We start from the raw sequence: 17822 nt of genomic DNA on the forward strand, positions 1-17822 counted from the left end.
AACATTTCTGCAGCATTGAAGGTCCCCAAGAACACAGTGGACTCCATCATTCTTCAATGGAAGAAGTTTGAAACCACCAAGACTCTTCCTAGAACTGGCCACCAGGCCAAACTGACCAATCAGGGGAGAAGGGCCTTGGTCAGGGAGGTGGCCAAGAAGCTGATGGTCACTGACAGAGCGCCAGAGTTCCTCTGTGGAGATGAGAGAACCTTCCAGAAGGACAACCATCTCTGCAGCACTCCACCAATCAGGCCTTTATGGTAGAGTGCCCAGACAGAAGCCACTCCTCAGTAAAAGGCACATGACAGCCCGCTTGGAGTTTGCCAAAAGGCACCTAAAGGACTCACAGACCATTTAGAAACACAATTATCTGGTCTGATGAAACCGAGATTGAACTCTTTGGCCTGAATGCCAAGCATTCCTCCATGTCTGGAGGAAACCTGACACCATCCCTACGGTGAAGCATGGAGGTGGCAGCATCATGCTTTGGGGATGTCTTTCAGTGGCAGGGACTGGGAGACTAGTCAGGGTCGATGGAAAGATGAACAGAGCAAAGTACAGAGAGATCCTTGATGAAAACCTGTTCCAGAGCACTCAGGACCTCAGACTGGGGTGAAGGTTCAACTGCCAACAGGACAACGACCCCAAACACACAGCAAAGATATCGTAGGAGTGGCTTCGGTACAAGTCTCTGAATGTCTTTGGTCAAATCAAATGTTATTTGTCACATGTGCCAAATACAACAGGTGTAGTAGACCTTACAGTGAAATGCTGAATACAACAGGTGTAGTAGACCTTACAGTGAAATGCTGAATACAACAGGTGTAGTAGACCTTACAGTGAAATGCTGAATACAACAGGTGTAGTAGACCTTACAGTGAAATGCTGAATACAACAGGTGTAGTAGACCTTACAGTGAAATGCTGAATACAACAGGTGTAGTAGACCTTACAGTGAAATGCTGAATACAACAGGTGTAGTAGACCTTACAGTGAAATGCTGAATAAAACAGGTGTAGTAGACCTTACAGTGAAATGCTGAATACAACAGGTGTAGTAGACCTTACAGTGAAATGCTGAATACAACAGGTGTAGTAGACCTCACAGTGAAATGCTGAATACAACAGGTGTAGACCTCACAGTGAAATGCTGAATACAACAGGTGTAGTAGACCTTACAGTGAAATGCTGAATACAACAGGTGTAGTAGACCTCACAGTGAAATGCTGAATACAACAGGTGTAGTAGACCTTACAGTGAAATGCTTACTTACAAACTCTTAACCAACAATGCAGTTAAGAAAAATACCTAAAGAAATAAAACAAATAATTAAAGAGCAGCAGTAAAATAACAATTGTGAGGCTATATAAAGGGGGTACTGGTACAAAGTCAATGTGAGGGGGCACCGGTTAGTCGAGGTAATTGAGGTTAATATGTACATGTAGGTAGAGTTATTAAAGTGACTATTATCTAGCCAGAGCCTGAACTCGAACCCGGTCGACCATCTCTGGGGAGACCTGAGAATAACTGTGCAGCGATGCTCCTCATCCAGCCTGACAGAGCTTGAGAGGATCTGCAAAGAAGAATGGGAGAAACTCCCCAAATACAGGTGTACCAAGCTTGGAGTGTCATACCCAAGAAGACTCGAGGCTGTAATCGCTGCCAGAGGTGCTTCATACAAGTACTTTAGGTCTGAATTCTGGAAATTAGATTTTTTTTTATTATATACATTTGAAGAAAAAAATCTAAAAACCTGTTTTTGCTGCTTTGTCATTATGGGGTATTATGTGTAGATAGTCAATTTAATTGAATCAGAACGTGGAAAAGTCAAGGGGTCTGAATACTTTCCGAATGCACTGAATTTTCCGTTAGTTTTCGCCATATTGATGTTGGTTTTAAGTTTTAGGAGACTTTTCTTAGCGGATGTACAATCATCTTGAATTGAATTATGGGTGGTTTCAGGCTCCCCGGTGTGAACAGGCCCCGGAGTGAACAGGCCCCCCGGTGTGAACAGGCCCCGGTGTGAACAGGCCCCGGTGTGAACAGGCCCCGGTGTGAACAGGCCCCGATGTGAACAGGCCCCGGTGTGAACAGGCCCCGGTGTGAACAGGCCCCGGTGTGAACAGGCCCCGGTGTGAACAGGCCCCGGTGTGAACAGGCCCCGGTGTGAACAGGCCCCGGTGTGAACAGGCCCGTGAACAGGCCCCGATGAACAGGCCCCGATGTGAACAGGCCCCGGTGTGAACAGGCCCCGGAGTGAACAGGCCCCGGTGTGAACAGGCCCCGGAGTGAACAGGCCCCGGAGTGAACAGGCCCCGGTGTGAACATACTCGTTCAGAAACGAGGGCTGAGGGGGCTTACATTGACAACTTCTCTTGATTGGCTAATGGGTTTCGACCGCCAGCAAAGATGGCCGTGGGGATTCCCCCAAGGGCATAAGGCGAGGGTAAATGGAGGCTGTGTTGTACGTGTTTGTAACACAGCCATAGATCAGGGTGTGAAGAGGACAGGGCTGTTTATCTAAACTAACATGTGACAACATAAACACTACGTCAACATCATGTGAGAGAGTCACATGACCTGAACACGTCGGCAGTTTGGCGCCTTACAAAAAAAAAAAAAAAAAAAAAACTTGTCTCCGTTGACAGTCCATGATGGGAAGTGGACAGGAGGGTATGGGACAGAGGATTGTGTAGTTTCAGGTGTATAAAGTGGTGTGCCAAATGTAGGGGATGATCATGTTGCGGGGGATCAGAAGTGTCCGGTACAAGAGAGGTCGGTCGAGGTGGTCAGAGTATGGGATGTGATGTGAATTGGACATCACAGTTTGTGTGAATCTCATTATACCAGAGAAGAAGTTAGTGCATTAGTCCAGAGACAGAGTAGTGCATTAGGTGTCATATGCCGAGGCAGTGAAGAAAGTAGAGGATGTATCAAGGGTGAGGGATTCAGAGAGGATCCCTGTGAGTAGTAGATCTGTACCAGTACAGAGGGATACTGAGAGGAGCCCTGTGAGTAGTAGATCTGTACCAGTACAGAGGGATACTGAGAGGAGCCCTGTGAGTAGTAGATCTGTACCAGTACAGAAGGATACTGAGAGGAGCCCTGTGAGTAGTAGATCTCTACCAGTACAGAGGGATACTGAGAGGAGCCCTGTGAGTAGTAGATCTGTACCAGTACAGAGGGATTCTGAGAGGAGCCCTGTGAGTAGTAGATCTGTACCAGTACAGAGGGATTCTGAGAGGAGCCCTGTGAGTAGTAGATCTGTACCAGTACAGAGGGATTCTGAGAGGAGCCCTGTGAGTAGTAGATCTGTACCAGTACAGAGGGATTCTGAGAGGAGCCCTGTGAGTAGTAGATCTGTACCAGTACAGAGGGATTCTGAGAGGAGCCCTGTGAGTAGTAGATCTGTACCAGTACAGAGGGATTCTGAGAGGAGCCCTGTGACTGATACTGTAGAGTACCAGTCAGAGTGATACTGAGAATGGAGCCCTGTGAATGAGTGATCTGTACCAGTACAGAGTGATACTGAGGTCAATGAGCCCTGTGAGTCAATGAGTGATACTGTACTGAGTGAGGAGCCAATGAGTGATACTGTAGGAGTGATACTGTAAATGAGTGATACTGTAGGTCAATGAGTGATACTGTAATGAGTGATACTGTGAGTAGTCAATGAGTGATACTGTAGGTCAGAGTGATACAAATGAGTGATACTGTAGGTGAGTGATACAGTGATACTGTAAGTCAATGAGTGATACTGTAGGTCAATGAGTGATACTGTAAGTCAATGAGTGATACTGTAGGTCAATGAGTGATACTGTAGGTCAATGAGTGATACTGTAGGTCAATGAGTGATACTGTAGGTCAGTGAGTGATACTGTAGGTCAATGAGTGATACTGTAGGTCAATGAGTGATACTGTAGGTCAGTGATACTGTAAGTCAATGAGTGATACTGTAGGTCAATGAGTGATACAGGTCAATGAGTGAGTGATACTGTAGGTCAATGAGTGATACTGTAGGTCAATGTGATACTGTAATCAATGAGTGATACTGTAGGTCAATGAGTGGTCAATGTGATACTGTCAATGAGTGATACTGTAGGTCAATGAGTGATACTGTAGGTCAATGATACTGTAGGTCAATGAGTGATACTGTAGGTCAATGAGTGATACTGTAGGTCAATACTGTAGTCAATGATATACTGTAAGTCAATGAGTGATACTGTAGGTCAATGAGTGATACTGTAGGTCAATGAGTGATACTGTGAGTGATACTGTAAGTCAATGAGTGATACTGTAGGTCAGTGAGTGATACTGTAGGTCAGTGATACTGTAGGTCAATGAGTGATACTGTAGGTCAGTGATACTGTAAGTCAATGAGTGATACTGTAGGTCAATGAGTGATACTGTAGGTCAGAGTGATACTGTAGGTCAATGAGTGATACTGTAGGTCAATGAGTGATACTGTAGGTCAATGAGTGATACTGTAGGTCAGTGATACTGTAAGTCAATGAGTGATACTGTAGGTCAATGAGTGATACTGTAGGTCAATGAGTGATACTGTAGGTCAATGAGTGATACTGTAGGTCAATGAGTGATACTGTAGGTCAATGAGTGATACTGTAGGTCAATGAGTGATACTGTAGGTCAATGAGTGATACTGTAGGTCAATGAGTGATACTGTAGGTCAGTGATACTGTAAGTCAATGAGTGATACTGTAGGTCAATGAGTGATACTGTAGGTCAATGAGTGATACTGTAGGTCAATGAGTGATACTGTAGTCAATGAGTGATACTGTAGGTCAATGAGTGATACTGTAGGTCAATGAGTGATACTGTAGGTCAATGAGTGATACTGTAGGTCAATGAGTGATACTGTAGGTCAGTGATACTGTAGGTCAATGAGTGATACTGTAGGTCAATGAGTGATACTGTAGGTCAATGAGTGATACTGTAATACTGTAAGTCAATGAGTGATACTGTCAAGGTCAATGAGTGATACTGTAGGTCAGTGTCAGTGATACTGTAGGTCAATGAGTGATACTGTAGGTCAGAGTGATACTGTAGGTCAATGAGTGATACTGTAGGTCAATGAGTGATACTGTAGGTCAATGAGTGATACTGTAGGTCAATGAGTGATACTGTAGGTCAATGAGTGATACTGTAGGTCAATACTGTAGTGATACTGTAGGTCAATGATGATACTGTAGGTCAATGAGTGATACTGTAGGTCAATGAGTGATACTGTAGGTCAATGAGTGATACTGTAGGTCAGTGATACTGTAGGTCAATGAGTGATACTGTAGGTCAATGAGTGATACTGTAGGTCAATGAGTGATACTGTAGGTCAATGAGTGATACTGTAGGTCAATGAGTGATACTGTAGGTCAATGAGTGATACTGTAGGTCAATACTGTAGAGTGATCAATGACTGTAGGTCAATGAGTGATACTGTAGGTCAATGAGTGATACTGTAGGTCAATGAGTGATACTGTAGGTCAGTGATACTGTAGGTCAATGAGTGATACTGTCGGTCAATGAGTGATACTATAGGTCAATGAGTGATACTGTAGGTCAATGATACTGTAGGTCAATGAGTGATACTGTAGGTCAATGAGTGATACTGTAGGTCAGGATACAAATGAGTGATACTGTAGATAGTGATACTGTAGGTCAATGAGTGATACTGTAGGTCAATGAGTGATACTGTAGGTCAGTGATACTGTAAGGTCAATGAGTGATACTGTAGGTCAATGAGTGATACTGTAGGTCAATGAGTGATACTGTAGGTCAATGAGTGATACTGTAGGTCAATGAGTGATACTGTAGGTCAATGAGTGATACTGTAGGTCAATGAGTGATACTGTAGGTCAATGAGTGATACTGTAGGTCAATGATACTGTAGGTCAATGAGTGATACTGTAGGTCAATGAGTGATACTGTAGGTCAATGAGTGATACTGTAGGTCAGTGATACTGTAGGTCAATGAGTGATACTGTAGGTCAATGAGTGATACTGTAGGTCAGTGAGTGATACTGTAGGTCAATGAGTGATACTGTAGGTCAATGAGTGATACTGTAGGTCAGTGATACTGTAGGTCAATGAGTGATACTGTAGGTCAATGAGTGATATGTTTCAGTAAGGTTGGCTTATTGTTCATAGTAAATGGTTATCAACTGTACAGCAGAAATGGAATGTAAATCACAGACAATAGATGTGGCAGCAGTGGAGAAGTACTTCAACGTACGAGACTGGAGATCAGAGGAGTTACAGGGGGTGTCCTGTTCTCCCAGGTCATCGGCATGATGCAGGAGCAGATAGGGTCACAGTAGCATGATGTAGGAGTAGATAGGGTCACAGTAGCATGATGCAGGAGCAGATAGGGTCACAGTAGTATGATGTAGGAGTAGATAGGGTCACAGTAGCATGATGCAGGAGCAGATAGGGTCACAGTAGTATGGAGCAGGAGTAGATAGGGTCACAGTAGCAATGTCCCTCTTGGAGGGAACGCTACACCCTGCTACACTCACCTCCCCACGGAGTGAAAGAGGTATGTGATTTTAGGTGCAGGTAAGGATGACAGAGGCAGAGAATATGACCATTTACTGGGAATTTATTTCCTTAACACGGGTCATTTGAGGAAAAGGGGCTAGATGGAACCAAACCAAAGAAAGTAGAAGTTAAAGAGCCCCCTCTCCTACCCTTACCTACCCATCTTAGCACCACCTGGCGCGCTAACCAAAACACAGGGGGTGGTCCGCCCAGGTCTTACCTAGTGCGCATAGACATAGTAAATACTAGGGATATGTATGCCTGCAGGCCTCTTGCCTAAGCACTCCCAAGGAGCCTCCCCCCCCCCATAAAAAACTAAGTCCCATGGCATACACATACCGCTGCAGGACCGGCTACAAAACACTGGCAACATATTATACATGACATACCCAGAAAATCTCTCTTCCCAACAAAGGAACACTTGCTTTTAAAGCTATGAAGGAGTCGGTAATTGCCAACAGCTGTATCCCCTAACGAGAGGGCGGGGTTAGAGTGCCACTCTGCAATGGGGCCGACCAATCAGCTGCTTTGGACTTCAGGAAGCCATTTCCTGAAATACACACATACAAACAAACCCACAACACAGAAACTGGGGAACGTAACAAGCATGGTGCAGATAGGGTCACAGTAACATAGAGCAGGAGTAGATAGGGTCACAGTAGTATGATGTAGGAGTAGATAGGGTCACAGTAGTATGATGTTGGAGTAGATAGGGTCACAGTAGTATGATGTAGGAGTAGATAGGGTCACAGTAGCATGGAGCAGGAGTAGATAGGGTCACAGTAGTATGATGTAGGAGTAGATAGGGTCACAGTAGTATGATGTAGGAGTAGATAGGATCACAGTAGTATGATCTAGGAGTAGATAGGGTCACAGTAGAATGATGTAGGAGTAGATAGGGTCACAGTAGTATGATGTAGGAGTAGATAGGGTCACAGTAGTATGATGTAGGAGTAGATAGGGTCACAGTAGTATGATGTAGGAGTAGATAGGATCACAGTAGTATGATCTAGGAGTAGATAGGGTCACAGTAGAATGATGTAGGAGTAGATAGGGTCACAGTAGTATGATGTAGGAGTAGATAGGGTCACAGTAGTATGATGTAGGAGTAGATAGGGTCACAGTAGCATGGAGCAGGAGTAGATAGGGTCACAGTAGTATGATGTAGGAGTAGATAGGGTCACAGTAGCATGGAGCAGGAGTAGATAGGGTCACAGTAGTATGATGTAGGAGTAGATAGGGTCACAGTAGTATGATGTAGGAGTAGATAGGGTCACAGTAGCATGATGTAGGAGTAGATAGGGTCACAGTAATATGATGTAGCAGTAGATAGGGTCACAGTAGCATGGAGCAGATAGGGTCACAGTAGCATGGAGCAGGAGTAGATAGGGTCACAGTAGTATGATTCAGGAGTAGATAGGGTCACAGTGGTGGGTTTTTAATAAGTGTACGGTTAGTTGGAAGGTGTTTTTCCCCTTTCCCATTGTCCCGTTTTGCATCACAAAGTATAATGGATTTATACGATAGTCCAGTTGGGGGCGGTAATGCAACATATTGTATGCCAACCGCAGTTAAACCCCACTGAAGAAGAAGAACGACGACGACTCACTGTTGTGCTGTCAATATGCTCACCTTTGTGTCCGTTTCAAATGCATCACTACAGGTATGTAATAGCACGTTTACACTTTATAATATCGAAAGAACATGTCATAACATGTTAGGTAACAAACCTGTCAAGGTGTGATGACGTGTTATTTTTGTGTCAAGCCGAATGCGTGAAAAACGTGCTAAAAACACATCTAACGTTAGACTTTGGCTTTGATTTAATTGATATACAGTTCGACAATGACAATTTTCATAAAGATTCAATTCATTTGAGATTTCCGAGTTCGTTTTTTATTACGTTATTTGGTTTTCTGTAAAATGTTGTTCACAAGCTGGTAAAATGGCGTCGCATACTCGGTCAACAGACTAAAGGGCAGACAGCCTCTTCGCTCTGGGAGACGGTAATGTGATGTCTAGATGGGATACAGCTTTTGTCGAATTAACTTCATATTTGACTTTTAGTGGCAGTTTAGGATAATTAACATAGCAGGTTTAGGATAATTCGGTTTGGGTTAGCTAAAATGTTAGGGTTAGCGAAAATGCAAAGAAAATCAACCTTTTGACGGTAATTTGACAAAAGCTGGATCCCTTCTAGCCATGACCCCGAAGTCCCGGGGCCTCGTTATAAACTGCATACATACAAAATATACCACTAAACACGCGTGAGCCAGTTTTCACTCAAATGTTGGCACTTAGAAAAACTGAACTTGACGTGAGAATGTGGGTTCTCCAACCCTGTTCCTGCAAGGCTACTGTCCTGTAGGTTTGAACTCCAACCCTGTTCCTGCAAGGCTACTGTCCTGTAGGTTTTAACTCCAACCCTGTTCCTGCAAGGCTACTGTCCTGTAGGTTTTAACTCCAACCCTGTTCCTGCAAGGCTACTGTCCTGTAGGTTTTAACTCCAACCCTGTTCCTGCAAGGCTACTGTCCTGTAGGTTTTAACTCCAACCCTGTTCCTGCAAGGCTACTGTCCTGTAGGTTTTAACTCCAACCCTGTTCCTGCAAGGCTACTGTCCTGTAGGTTTTAACTCCAACCCTGTTCCTGCAAGGCTACTGTCCTGTAGGGTTTAACTCCAACCCTGTTCCTGCAAGGCTACTATCCTGTAGCGAAAACAAAAACCTACAGGAGGGTAGCTCTCCAGGAACAGGGTTGGAGTGAAAACCTACAGGAAGGTAGCTCTCCAGGAACAGGGTTGGAGTGAAAACCTACAGGAGGGTAGCTCTCCAGGAACAGGGTTGGAGTGAAAACCTACAGGAGGGTAGCTCTCCAGGAACAGGGTTGGAGTGAAAACCTAGAGGAGGGTAGCTCTCCAGGAACAGGGTTGGAGCAAAAAACCTACAGGCGATTTAAGATTGAGACTCTTAGGGCCTACCGAGTGGTGCAGTGGTCTAAGGCAGTGCTAGCTGTGCCACTAGAGATTCTGGGTTTGAGTCCAGGCTCAGTCGCAGCCGGCCGCAACCGGGAGACTCGTGGAGAGGCGCACAATTGTCCCAGCGTCATCCGGTTTAGGGGAGGGTTTGACCAGCAGGGATGTCCTTGTCCCATCGGGCACTAGCGACTGCTGTGGCGGGCCGGGAGCAGACTTGCCTTCGCTGTTGGAAAAAAGGTTTCTGGGAAATAGGTCAACCAGAGGGCTGGTAAATCTATTTATTCTAGGTACGGGATGTCTCCTTCAGTGGCGGGAGATCAATGTGTTGTGTGACAGGTGTTCGGTTCTAACATGAACCGAGTACAACTCAAGGACGATTAGTAAAGCTAAAACTAAGTGAATTCACCCAAAGGATCGGACAGCTGAACAGACAGACATTGTTCCACCTGTGTGTGTGTGTGTGTGTGTGTGTGTGTGTGTGTGTGTGTGTGTGTGTGTGTGTGTGTGTGTGTGTGTGTGTGTGTGTGTGTGTGTGTGTGTGTGTGTGTGTGTGTGTACACACACACTGCTTCTACATCCGCATTGCTTCCTGTTTGTGTGGTTTTAGGCTGAGGGTTTCTGGACAGCACTTTGTGACATCAGCTGATATAAATCCATTTGATTGTACTATTTTCCTGACTATCAATCATAAAACATACTGCAACCTTGTACTAAATGTTTTTGTTGTTGTCAATTTATGCATTTAATTCAATTTCAGAAATGTATTATAGGTTATGTGCAGCGAGTGTGCAGTTGTCTAATGGGAATCAGTGAATGTTTTGTTGTCGAAGCTTAGCTACCTGATCTATTGAAATGAGATGATTTGAACGAGAGCAAATATAATATATTTTTAGAGAAAAAAGAAAAGTGCCAGAACTGTCAAGATAGTAACTTTTTGCATTTCTCTTTTATTACTACAGACCGACTCAGATTAAGTCTGAGGTCGGTAACATCAACAGTGAGGACAAACCCAGCCTGCCTCTCTCCTTCCACACTGAGTAGAAACCTACAGTCACTGGGTCCTGATTGTGACAGTGGGGCCCAGTTTGCTCTGCAGGATCCAGAGATGGCATCAGTGAAGCTGGAAGACTGCAGTCAAACACTGGAGCTGAATGTCAACATTAAAGATGAAGAAGAAGAGGAGGAGATTGGTACATCTGTTTCTCATGGTAAGAGCAGGTTCTATCTACAGCATTTTATATTGACAGCAAAGTGTTTCTTGCTTCAATAGAACGATCAGGGGTGTGCAACTACAATGTGTTTTCCTTCACGGAAAACACATTAGGCAGAAAATAGCTTCATTTTCATTCGATGACAACAGAACTGCAACACTCATTGGCTAGCAGCCACACAAGTCAATGAGCTTACAATGAAAAAGCAAAGGTATATTATTTTTGTTTTTGCTACAACGTTGCATGGTCATCATATTTCTGATGTTTATCATAGAAAGAATGTAGCCAGCTACATTTCCTGATCTAATGTGTTGATTGAAGTGAATCTGGCATTTTACTGGAGAAAAGTAGTCTGGCTACACCAAGAAAAGTACCAGAGTAGCTCCACATCAGTCAGGGTGCTGTCTGCTGATAGAATGATGGAGAACAGTAGCTCCCCATCAGACATAGTGCTGTCTGCTGATAGAATGATGGAGAACAGTAGCTCCCCATCAGACATAGTGTTGTCTGCTGATAGAATGATGGAGAACAGTAGCTCCCCATCAGAGTGTTGTCTGCTGATAGAATGATGGAGAACAGTAGCTCCACATCAGAGTGTTGTCTGCTGATAGAATGATGGAGAACAGTAGCTCCACATCAGAGTGCTGTCTGCTGATAGAATGATGGAGAACAGTAGCTCCACATCAGAGTGTTGTCTGCTGATAGAATGATGGAGAACAGTAGCTCCACATCAGAGTGCCGTCTGCTGATAGAATGATGGAGAACAGTAGCTCCACATCAGAGTGTTCTCTGCTGGTAGAATGATGGAGAACAGTAGCTCCACATCAGAGTGTTCTCTGCTGATAGAATGATGGAGAACAGTAGCTCCACATCAGAGTGTTCTCTGCTGGTAGAATGATGGAGAACAGTAGCTCCACATCAGAGTGTTGTCTGCTGATAGAATGATGGAGAACAGTAGCTCCCCATCAGAGTGTTCTCTGCTGATAGAATGATGGAGAACAGTAGCTCCACATCAGAGTGTTCTCTGCTGGTAGAATGATGGAGAACAGTAGCTCCACATCAGAGTGTTCTCTGCTGGTAGAATGATGGAGAACAGTAGCTCCCCATCAGAGTGTTCTCTGCTTGTAGAATGATGGAGAACAGTACCTCCACATCAGAGTGTTGTCTGTTGATAGAATGATGGAGAACAGTAGCTCCACATCAGAGTGCTGTCTGCTGATAGAATGATGGAGAACAGTAGCTCCACATCAGAGTGCTGTCTGCTGATAGAATGATGGAGAACAGTAGCTCCACATCAGAGTGTTGTCTGCTGATAGAATGATGGAGAACAGTAGCTCCACATCAGAGTGCTGTCTGCTGATAGAATGATGGAGAACAGTAGCTCCACATCAGAGTGCTGTCTGCTGATAGAATGATGGAGAACAGTAGCTCCACATCAGAGTGCTGTCTGCTGATAGAATGATGGAGAACAGTAGCTCCACATCAGAGTGCTGTCTGCTGATAGAATGATGGAGAACAGTAGCTCCACATCAGAGTGCTGTCTGCTGATAGAATGATGGAGAACAGTAGCTCCACATCAGAGTGCTGTCTGCTGATAGAATGATGGAGAACAGTAGCTCCACATCAGAGTGCTGTCTGCTGATAGAATGATGGAGAACAGTAGCTCCACATCAGAGTGCTGTCTGCTGATAGAATGATGGAGAACAGTAGCTCCACATCAGAGTGCTGTCTGCTGATAGAATGATGGAGAACAGTAGCTCCACATCAGAGTGCTGTCTGCTGATAGAATGATGGAGAACAGTAGCTCCACATCAGAGTGCTGTCTGCTGATAGAATGATGGAGAACAGTAGCTCCACATCAGAGTGCTGTCTGCTGATAGAATGATGGAGAACAGTAGCTCCACATCAGAGTGCTGTCTGCTGATAGAATGATGGAGAACAGTAGCTCCACATCAGAGTGCTGTCTGCTGATAGAATGATGGAGAACAGTAGCTCCACATCAGAGTGTGTCTGCTGATAGAATGATGGAGAACAGTAGCTCCACATCAGAGTGCTGTCTGCTGATAGAATGATGGAGAACAGTAGCTCCACATCAGAGTGCTGTCTGCTGATAGAATGATGGAGAACAGTAGCTCCACATCAGAGTGCTGTCTGCTGATAGAATGATGGAGAACAGTAGCTCCACATCAGTCAGAGTGTTGTCTGCTGATAGAATGATGGAGAACAGTAGCTCCACATCATAGTGCTGTCTGCTGATAGAATGATGGAGAACAGTAGCTCCACATCAGTCTGTCTGCTGATAGAATGATGGAGAACAGTAGCTCCACATCAGAGTGTTGTCTGCTGATAGAATGATGGAGAACAGTAGCTCCCCATCAGTCAGAGTGTTGTCTGCTGATAGAATGATGGAGAACAGTAGCTCCACATCATAGTGCTGTCTGCTGATAGAATGATGGAGAACAGTAGCTACACATCAGAGTGCTGTCTGCTGATAGAGTGAGTGCTGTCTGCTGATAGAGTGAGTGCTGTCTGCTGATAGAGTGAGTGCTGTCTGCTGATAGAGTGAGTGCCGTCTGCTGATAGAGTGAGTGCCGTCTGCTGATAGAGTGAGTGCCGTCTGCTGATAGAGTGAGTGCCGTCTGCTGATAGAGTGAGTGCCGTCTGCTGATAGAGTGAGTGCCGTCTGCTGATAGAGTGAGTGCCGTCTGCTGATAGAGTGAGTGCCGTCTGCTGATAGAGTGAGTGCCGTCTGCTGATAGAGTGAGTGCCGTCTGCTGATAGAGTGAGTGCCGTCTGCTGATAGAGTGAGTGCCGTCTGCTGATAGAGTGAGTGCCGTCTGCTGGTAGAATGAGTACTGTACTGTATTGTACTGTATTGTATTGTACTGTATTGTATTGTATTGTACTGTATTGTATTGTACTGTATTGTATTGTACTGTAGTATTGTACTGTATTGTACTGTACTGATACACTACCGGTCAAAAGTTGTAGAACACCTACAAGAGTGTGTAAAGCTGTCATCAAGGCAAAGGGTGGCTGTTTGAAGAATCCTAAATATAAATTATATTTTGATTTGTTTAACCTTTTTATTTTATTTTGGTTACTACATGATTCCATATGTGTTATTTCATAGTCTTGATGTCTTCACTATTATTCTACGATGTAGAAAATAGTAAAAATAAAGAAAAACCTTTGATTGAGTAGGTGTTGTAAAACTTTTGACTGGTAGTCGCCCGGTACAGGCAGAAGAGGATATGATGTCATGTGTTTATCACACCAACTGACTGGTTCTTCTGTTGTTGTTCACACAGGAGACCATGTTGAGACATTCTCTACATCCAGAGAGCAAGAGCAGGAAGATCAGAGACCTAAGAGATCTCACCACTGCCCACATTGTGAGGAGGTTTTCCCATTTCTATCAGGACTAAAAATACACCTACAAATACACACCGGAGATAATCCGTATTCCCCCACTGACTATGGGAAGAGATTCACAACATCACATTCTCTGACAGTTCACCAGAGTGTGCGCTCTGGAGAGAAGCCTTACTCCTGCTCTGACTGTGGGAAGAGTTTCTCTCGACTGAGCCATTTAAAAAGACACCAAAGTATACATAAAGGAGAGAAGCCTTACTCCTGCTCTGACTGTGGGGAGAGTTTTGCTCAACTGGGGACTTTAAAAAAACACCAACGTATTCACACAGGCGAGAAGCCTTACTTCTGTTCTGACTGTGGGAAGAATTTCTCCCGATTGGATACCTTAAAAACACATGAACGTATACATACAGGAGAGAAGCTTTACTCCTGCTCTCATTGTGGCAAATGCTTCACAACATCAACTGAGCTAAAAGTTCATCAGAGAACACACACAGGAGAGAAGCCTTACTCCTGCTCTGACTGCGGGGTGAGTTTCTCTCGACTGGGCCACTTAAAAACTCATGAAAGTATACACACAGGAGAGAAGCCTTACTACTGCTCTGACTGTGTGAAATTCTTCACAACATCAACTGAGCTAAAAGTTCACCAGAGAACACACACAGGAGAGAAGCCCTACTCCTGCTCTGACTGCGGGGCGAGTTTCTCGCAACTGGGCAACTTAAAAACACATGAACGTATACATACAGGAGAGAAGCCTTATTACTGCTCTGACTGTGGGAAATGTTTTAAAACATCAACTGGGCTAAAAGTTCACCAGAGAACACACACAGGCGAGAAGCCCTACACCTGCTCTCACTGTGGTGTGAGTTTCTCTCGATTGGGACACTTAAAAACGCATGAACGTATACATACAAGAGAGAAGCCTTAAACATGCTCTTGACTGTGGGGCGAGTTTCTCTCGACTGGGCCACTTAAAAACCCATAAAAGTATACACACAGGAGAGAAGCCTTATTACTAGAGCTGTGGCGGCCATGATTGTCATATAAATATTTACCAGTCTCATGGTAATTGACCGGTAATTAACCTAAACATGTTTAGCATGTCTTGGCTTCCATGCATAGCCTACGAGCCACTGATGTGGACCTTTTTTGAAACATCTACATTGTAAAAAGTATAATAAATCCATATAATATAATGCACCTTCACAATAAATCCATTATTTATTTTATACAGGTCTAAAATAAACATGATATAAAGAAAATGTAGCCTATTTCAGAAGAACAAAATAGCATATTCTGAGTTGTCCTTACAGTATGTTAGGTCCTGATCTGGCTTGGCCATATGGCTGTGGGCAACACTAGTTCATTTAGCACACAATTGAGCATAGCTGAAATAAATAAAAATATTCCCCAAAGAATTTCAGAGGAAGTGTGCACTCTTCTGTGTTAACAGGTCCTCCTATATGATTACTTTAGATGTGTTTTTGCAACTTTAGTTGGGATCTAAACGTACGTTTAGATTTTGAATACATTCTAAGGCTGCATGGTGCAACTCTAATGATGATTTGAAAAAAAGCTGGATGAAAGGCCTGCTTCTCTTCTCTGTTTCTTTACGCAGGCTGCACACACTTCATCAGTCTCTCATTCACAATTTGACAAGCACTTTATCATGTTATCAACCATCAGACTGTTCATCATTTAATCTCGTCTTTACATACAGCCTATTAATATATATGTGTAGAATAATTTTTCAATTTAAAAAAACGTCATCCGTAGCATGCAGTCGATTAGGGAATGAAGGTTACGACGCATCCATAAGGTTAGAGGAAGCTAAAAGTTCATTGAAATAAATTCACAAAATTGTATAGCCTAATTAGCCTACTCCTGTATATGCAGGAAGAAAGACAATATTTCCAAATAGGCTACTGAAGTATAGTTTGTCCTCAGAGGATCATTTCCTTCTTTAAAATATAAAGAAATTGTATATAAATGGCATTGTCTACAGTCGGAAGGAAAGGCAGGAAAGTGCTCAATTTGGGCAGATTATTGATGAGTTGAGACTGTCTGATAAGTAGAGGCCAAGCCAGACATTTCACAATATTTTCAAAATACAATCGTGAGGAAAATGTACACTACATGATCAAAGTATGTGGACATGTGCTCATTGAGCGTCTCATTCCAAAATCATGGACATTAATATGGAGTTGGTCCCCCCCTTTGCTGCTATAACAGCCTCCACTCTTCTGTGAAGGCTTTTCACTAGATGTTGAAACTTGCTTCCATTCAGCCACAAGAGCATTCGTGAGGTCAGGCATTGATGTTAGGTGGTTAAGCCTGGTTCGCAGTCTGCTTTCCAATTCATCCCAACGGTGTTCGATGGGGTTGAGTTCAGGGCTCTGTGACGGTCAGTCAAGTTCTTCCACACCTGATCTCGACAAACCATTTCAGTATGGACCTCGCTTTGTGCACGGGGGACATTGTCATGTTGAAACAGGAAAGGGCCACCCCAAACTGTGGCCCCAAAGTTGGAAGCACAGAATCGTCTAGAATGTCATTGCCTGCTGCATTAAGATTTCCCTTCACTGTAACTAAGGGGCCCAAACCATGAAAAACAGCCCCAGACCATTATTCCTCCTCCACCACACTTGTCAGTTGGCCCTATGCATTGAGGCAGGTAGCGTTCTCCTGGCATCTACCAAACCCTGATTTGTCCGTCGGACTGCCAGATGGTTAGGCCTGATTCATCACTCCAGAGAACACGGTGTCCTATGGCGGCGAGCTTTACACCAGCTGACGCTTAGCACTGCGCATGGTGATCTTTGGCTTGTGTGCGGCTGCTCGGCCATGGAAACCCATTTCATGAAGCTCCCGACGAACAGTTCTTGTGTCGAAGTTGCTTCCAGAGACAGTTTGGAAGTCGGCGGTGAGTGTTGCACGCTTCAGCACTCGGCGGTCCTGTTCTGTGAGCTTGTGTGGCCTACCACTTCGCTGTACCTTCGCTGTACCTCTTATAGCCCGGGCCGTATCTGTTATAGCCCGGGCCTGCTCTACGCTATACGCGCTCAGCCATGCATTGAATGGTCTTTTTTGCCAGCAGTGATTGAGTGATATTATTAGTCAGAATTATGACTATCCAATCTACTCATAGCATTACCAATAATAAGCTATTTTACATAAGTCTACAAATGTAATAATGCATAGAATGCTTTAATACGAAGGTGCGTTTTTATGGTGAAAATCGGCTTCCCCAAAGTTGGAGGTCACCTATGTATGTCTGATAGGCTACACCGGTTAGGACATAGGATTCATGTCCTAGAGACAGCTGGGATCCTCTTTAACATAGTGGCCAGTCAACTCAATGACTGGGCTTATAAGAACATGTTTTCACTAGGCTCTGTAGGCTCAATGACTTGGCTTTAAAGAACATGTTTTCACTAGGCTCTGTAGGCTCAATGACTTGGCTTTAAAGAACATGTTTTCACTAGGCTCTGTAGGCTCAATGACTTGGCATTTTTCAAAGAACATGTTTTCACTAGGCTCTGTAGGCTCAATGACTTTTTAAAGAACATGCTTTCAAAGAATGATTGGCTTTAAAGAACATGTTTTCACTAGGCTCTGTAGGCTCAATGACTTGGCTTTAAAGAACACGTTTTCACTCAATGACTTGGCTCTGTAGGCTCAATGACTTGGCTTTAAAGAACATGTTTT

General features: G+C 44.1%; 1 protein-coding gene across 1 annotated transcript; it reads left to right on the forward strand.

The window, feature by feature from the left end:
* Window positions 1-10678: 10678 nt before the first annotated feature.
* On the forward strand, window positions 10679-16589 carry LOC124021817 (zinc finger protein 239-like; the record flags this gene model as incomplete). The annotated part of the gene is made up of 2 exons (XM_046336945.1): window positions 10679-10733; window positions 14048-16589. Coding segments are annotated over 2 exons (1050 nt in total), but the record flags the coding sequence as incomplete, so codon positions are not given.
* Window positions 16590-17822: the final 1233 nt, after the last annotated feature.

Source organism: Oncorhynchus gorbuscha, unplaced genomic scaffold, assembly GCF_021184085.1.
Source record: "Oncorhynchus gorbuscha isolate QuinsamMale2020 ecotype Even-year unplaced genomic scaffold, OgorEven_v1.0 Un_scaffold_1224, whole genome shotgun sequence".
Lineage (NCBI taxonomy): Eukaryota > Metazoa > Chordata > Actinopteri > Salmoniformes > Salmonidae > Oncorhynchus > Oncorhynchus gorbuscha.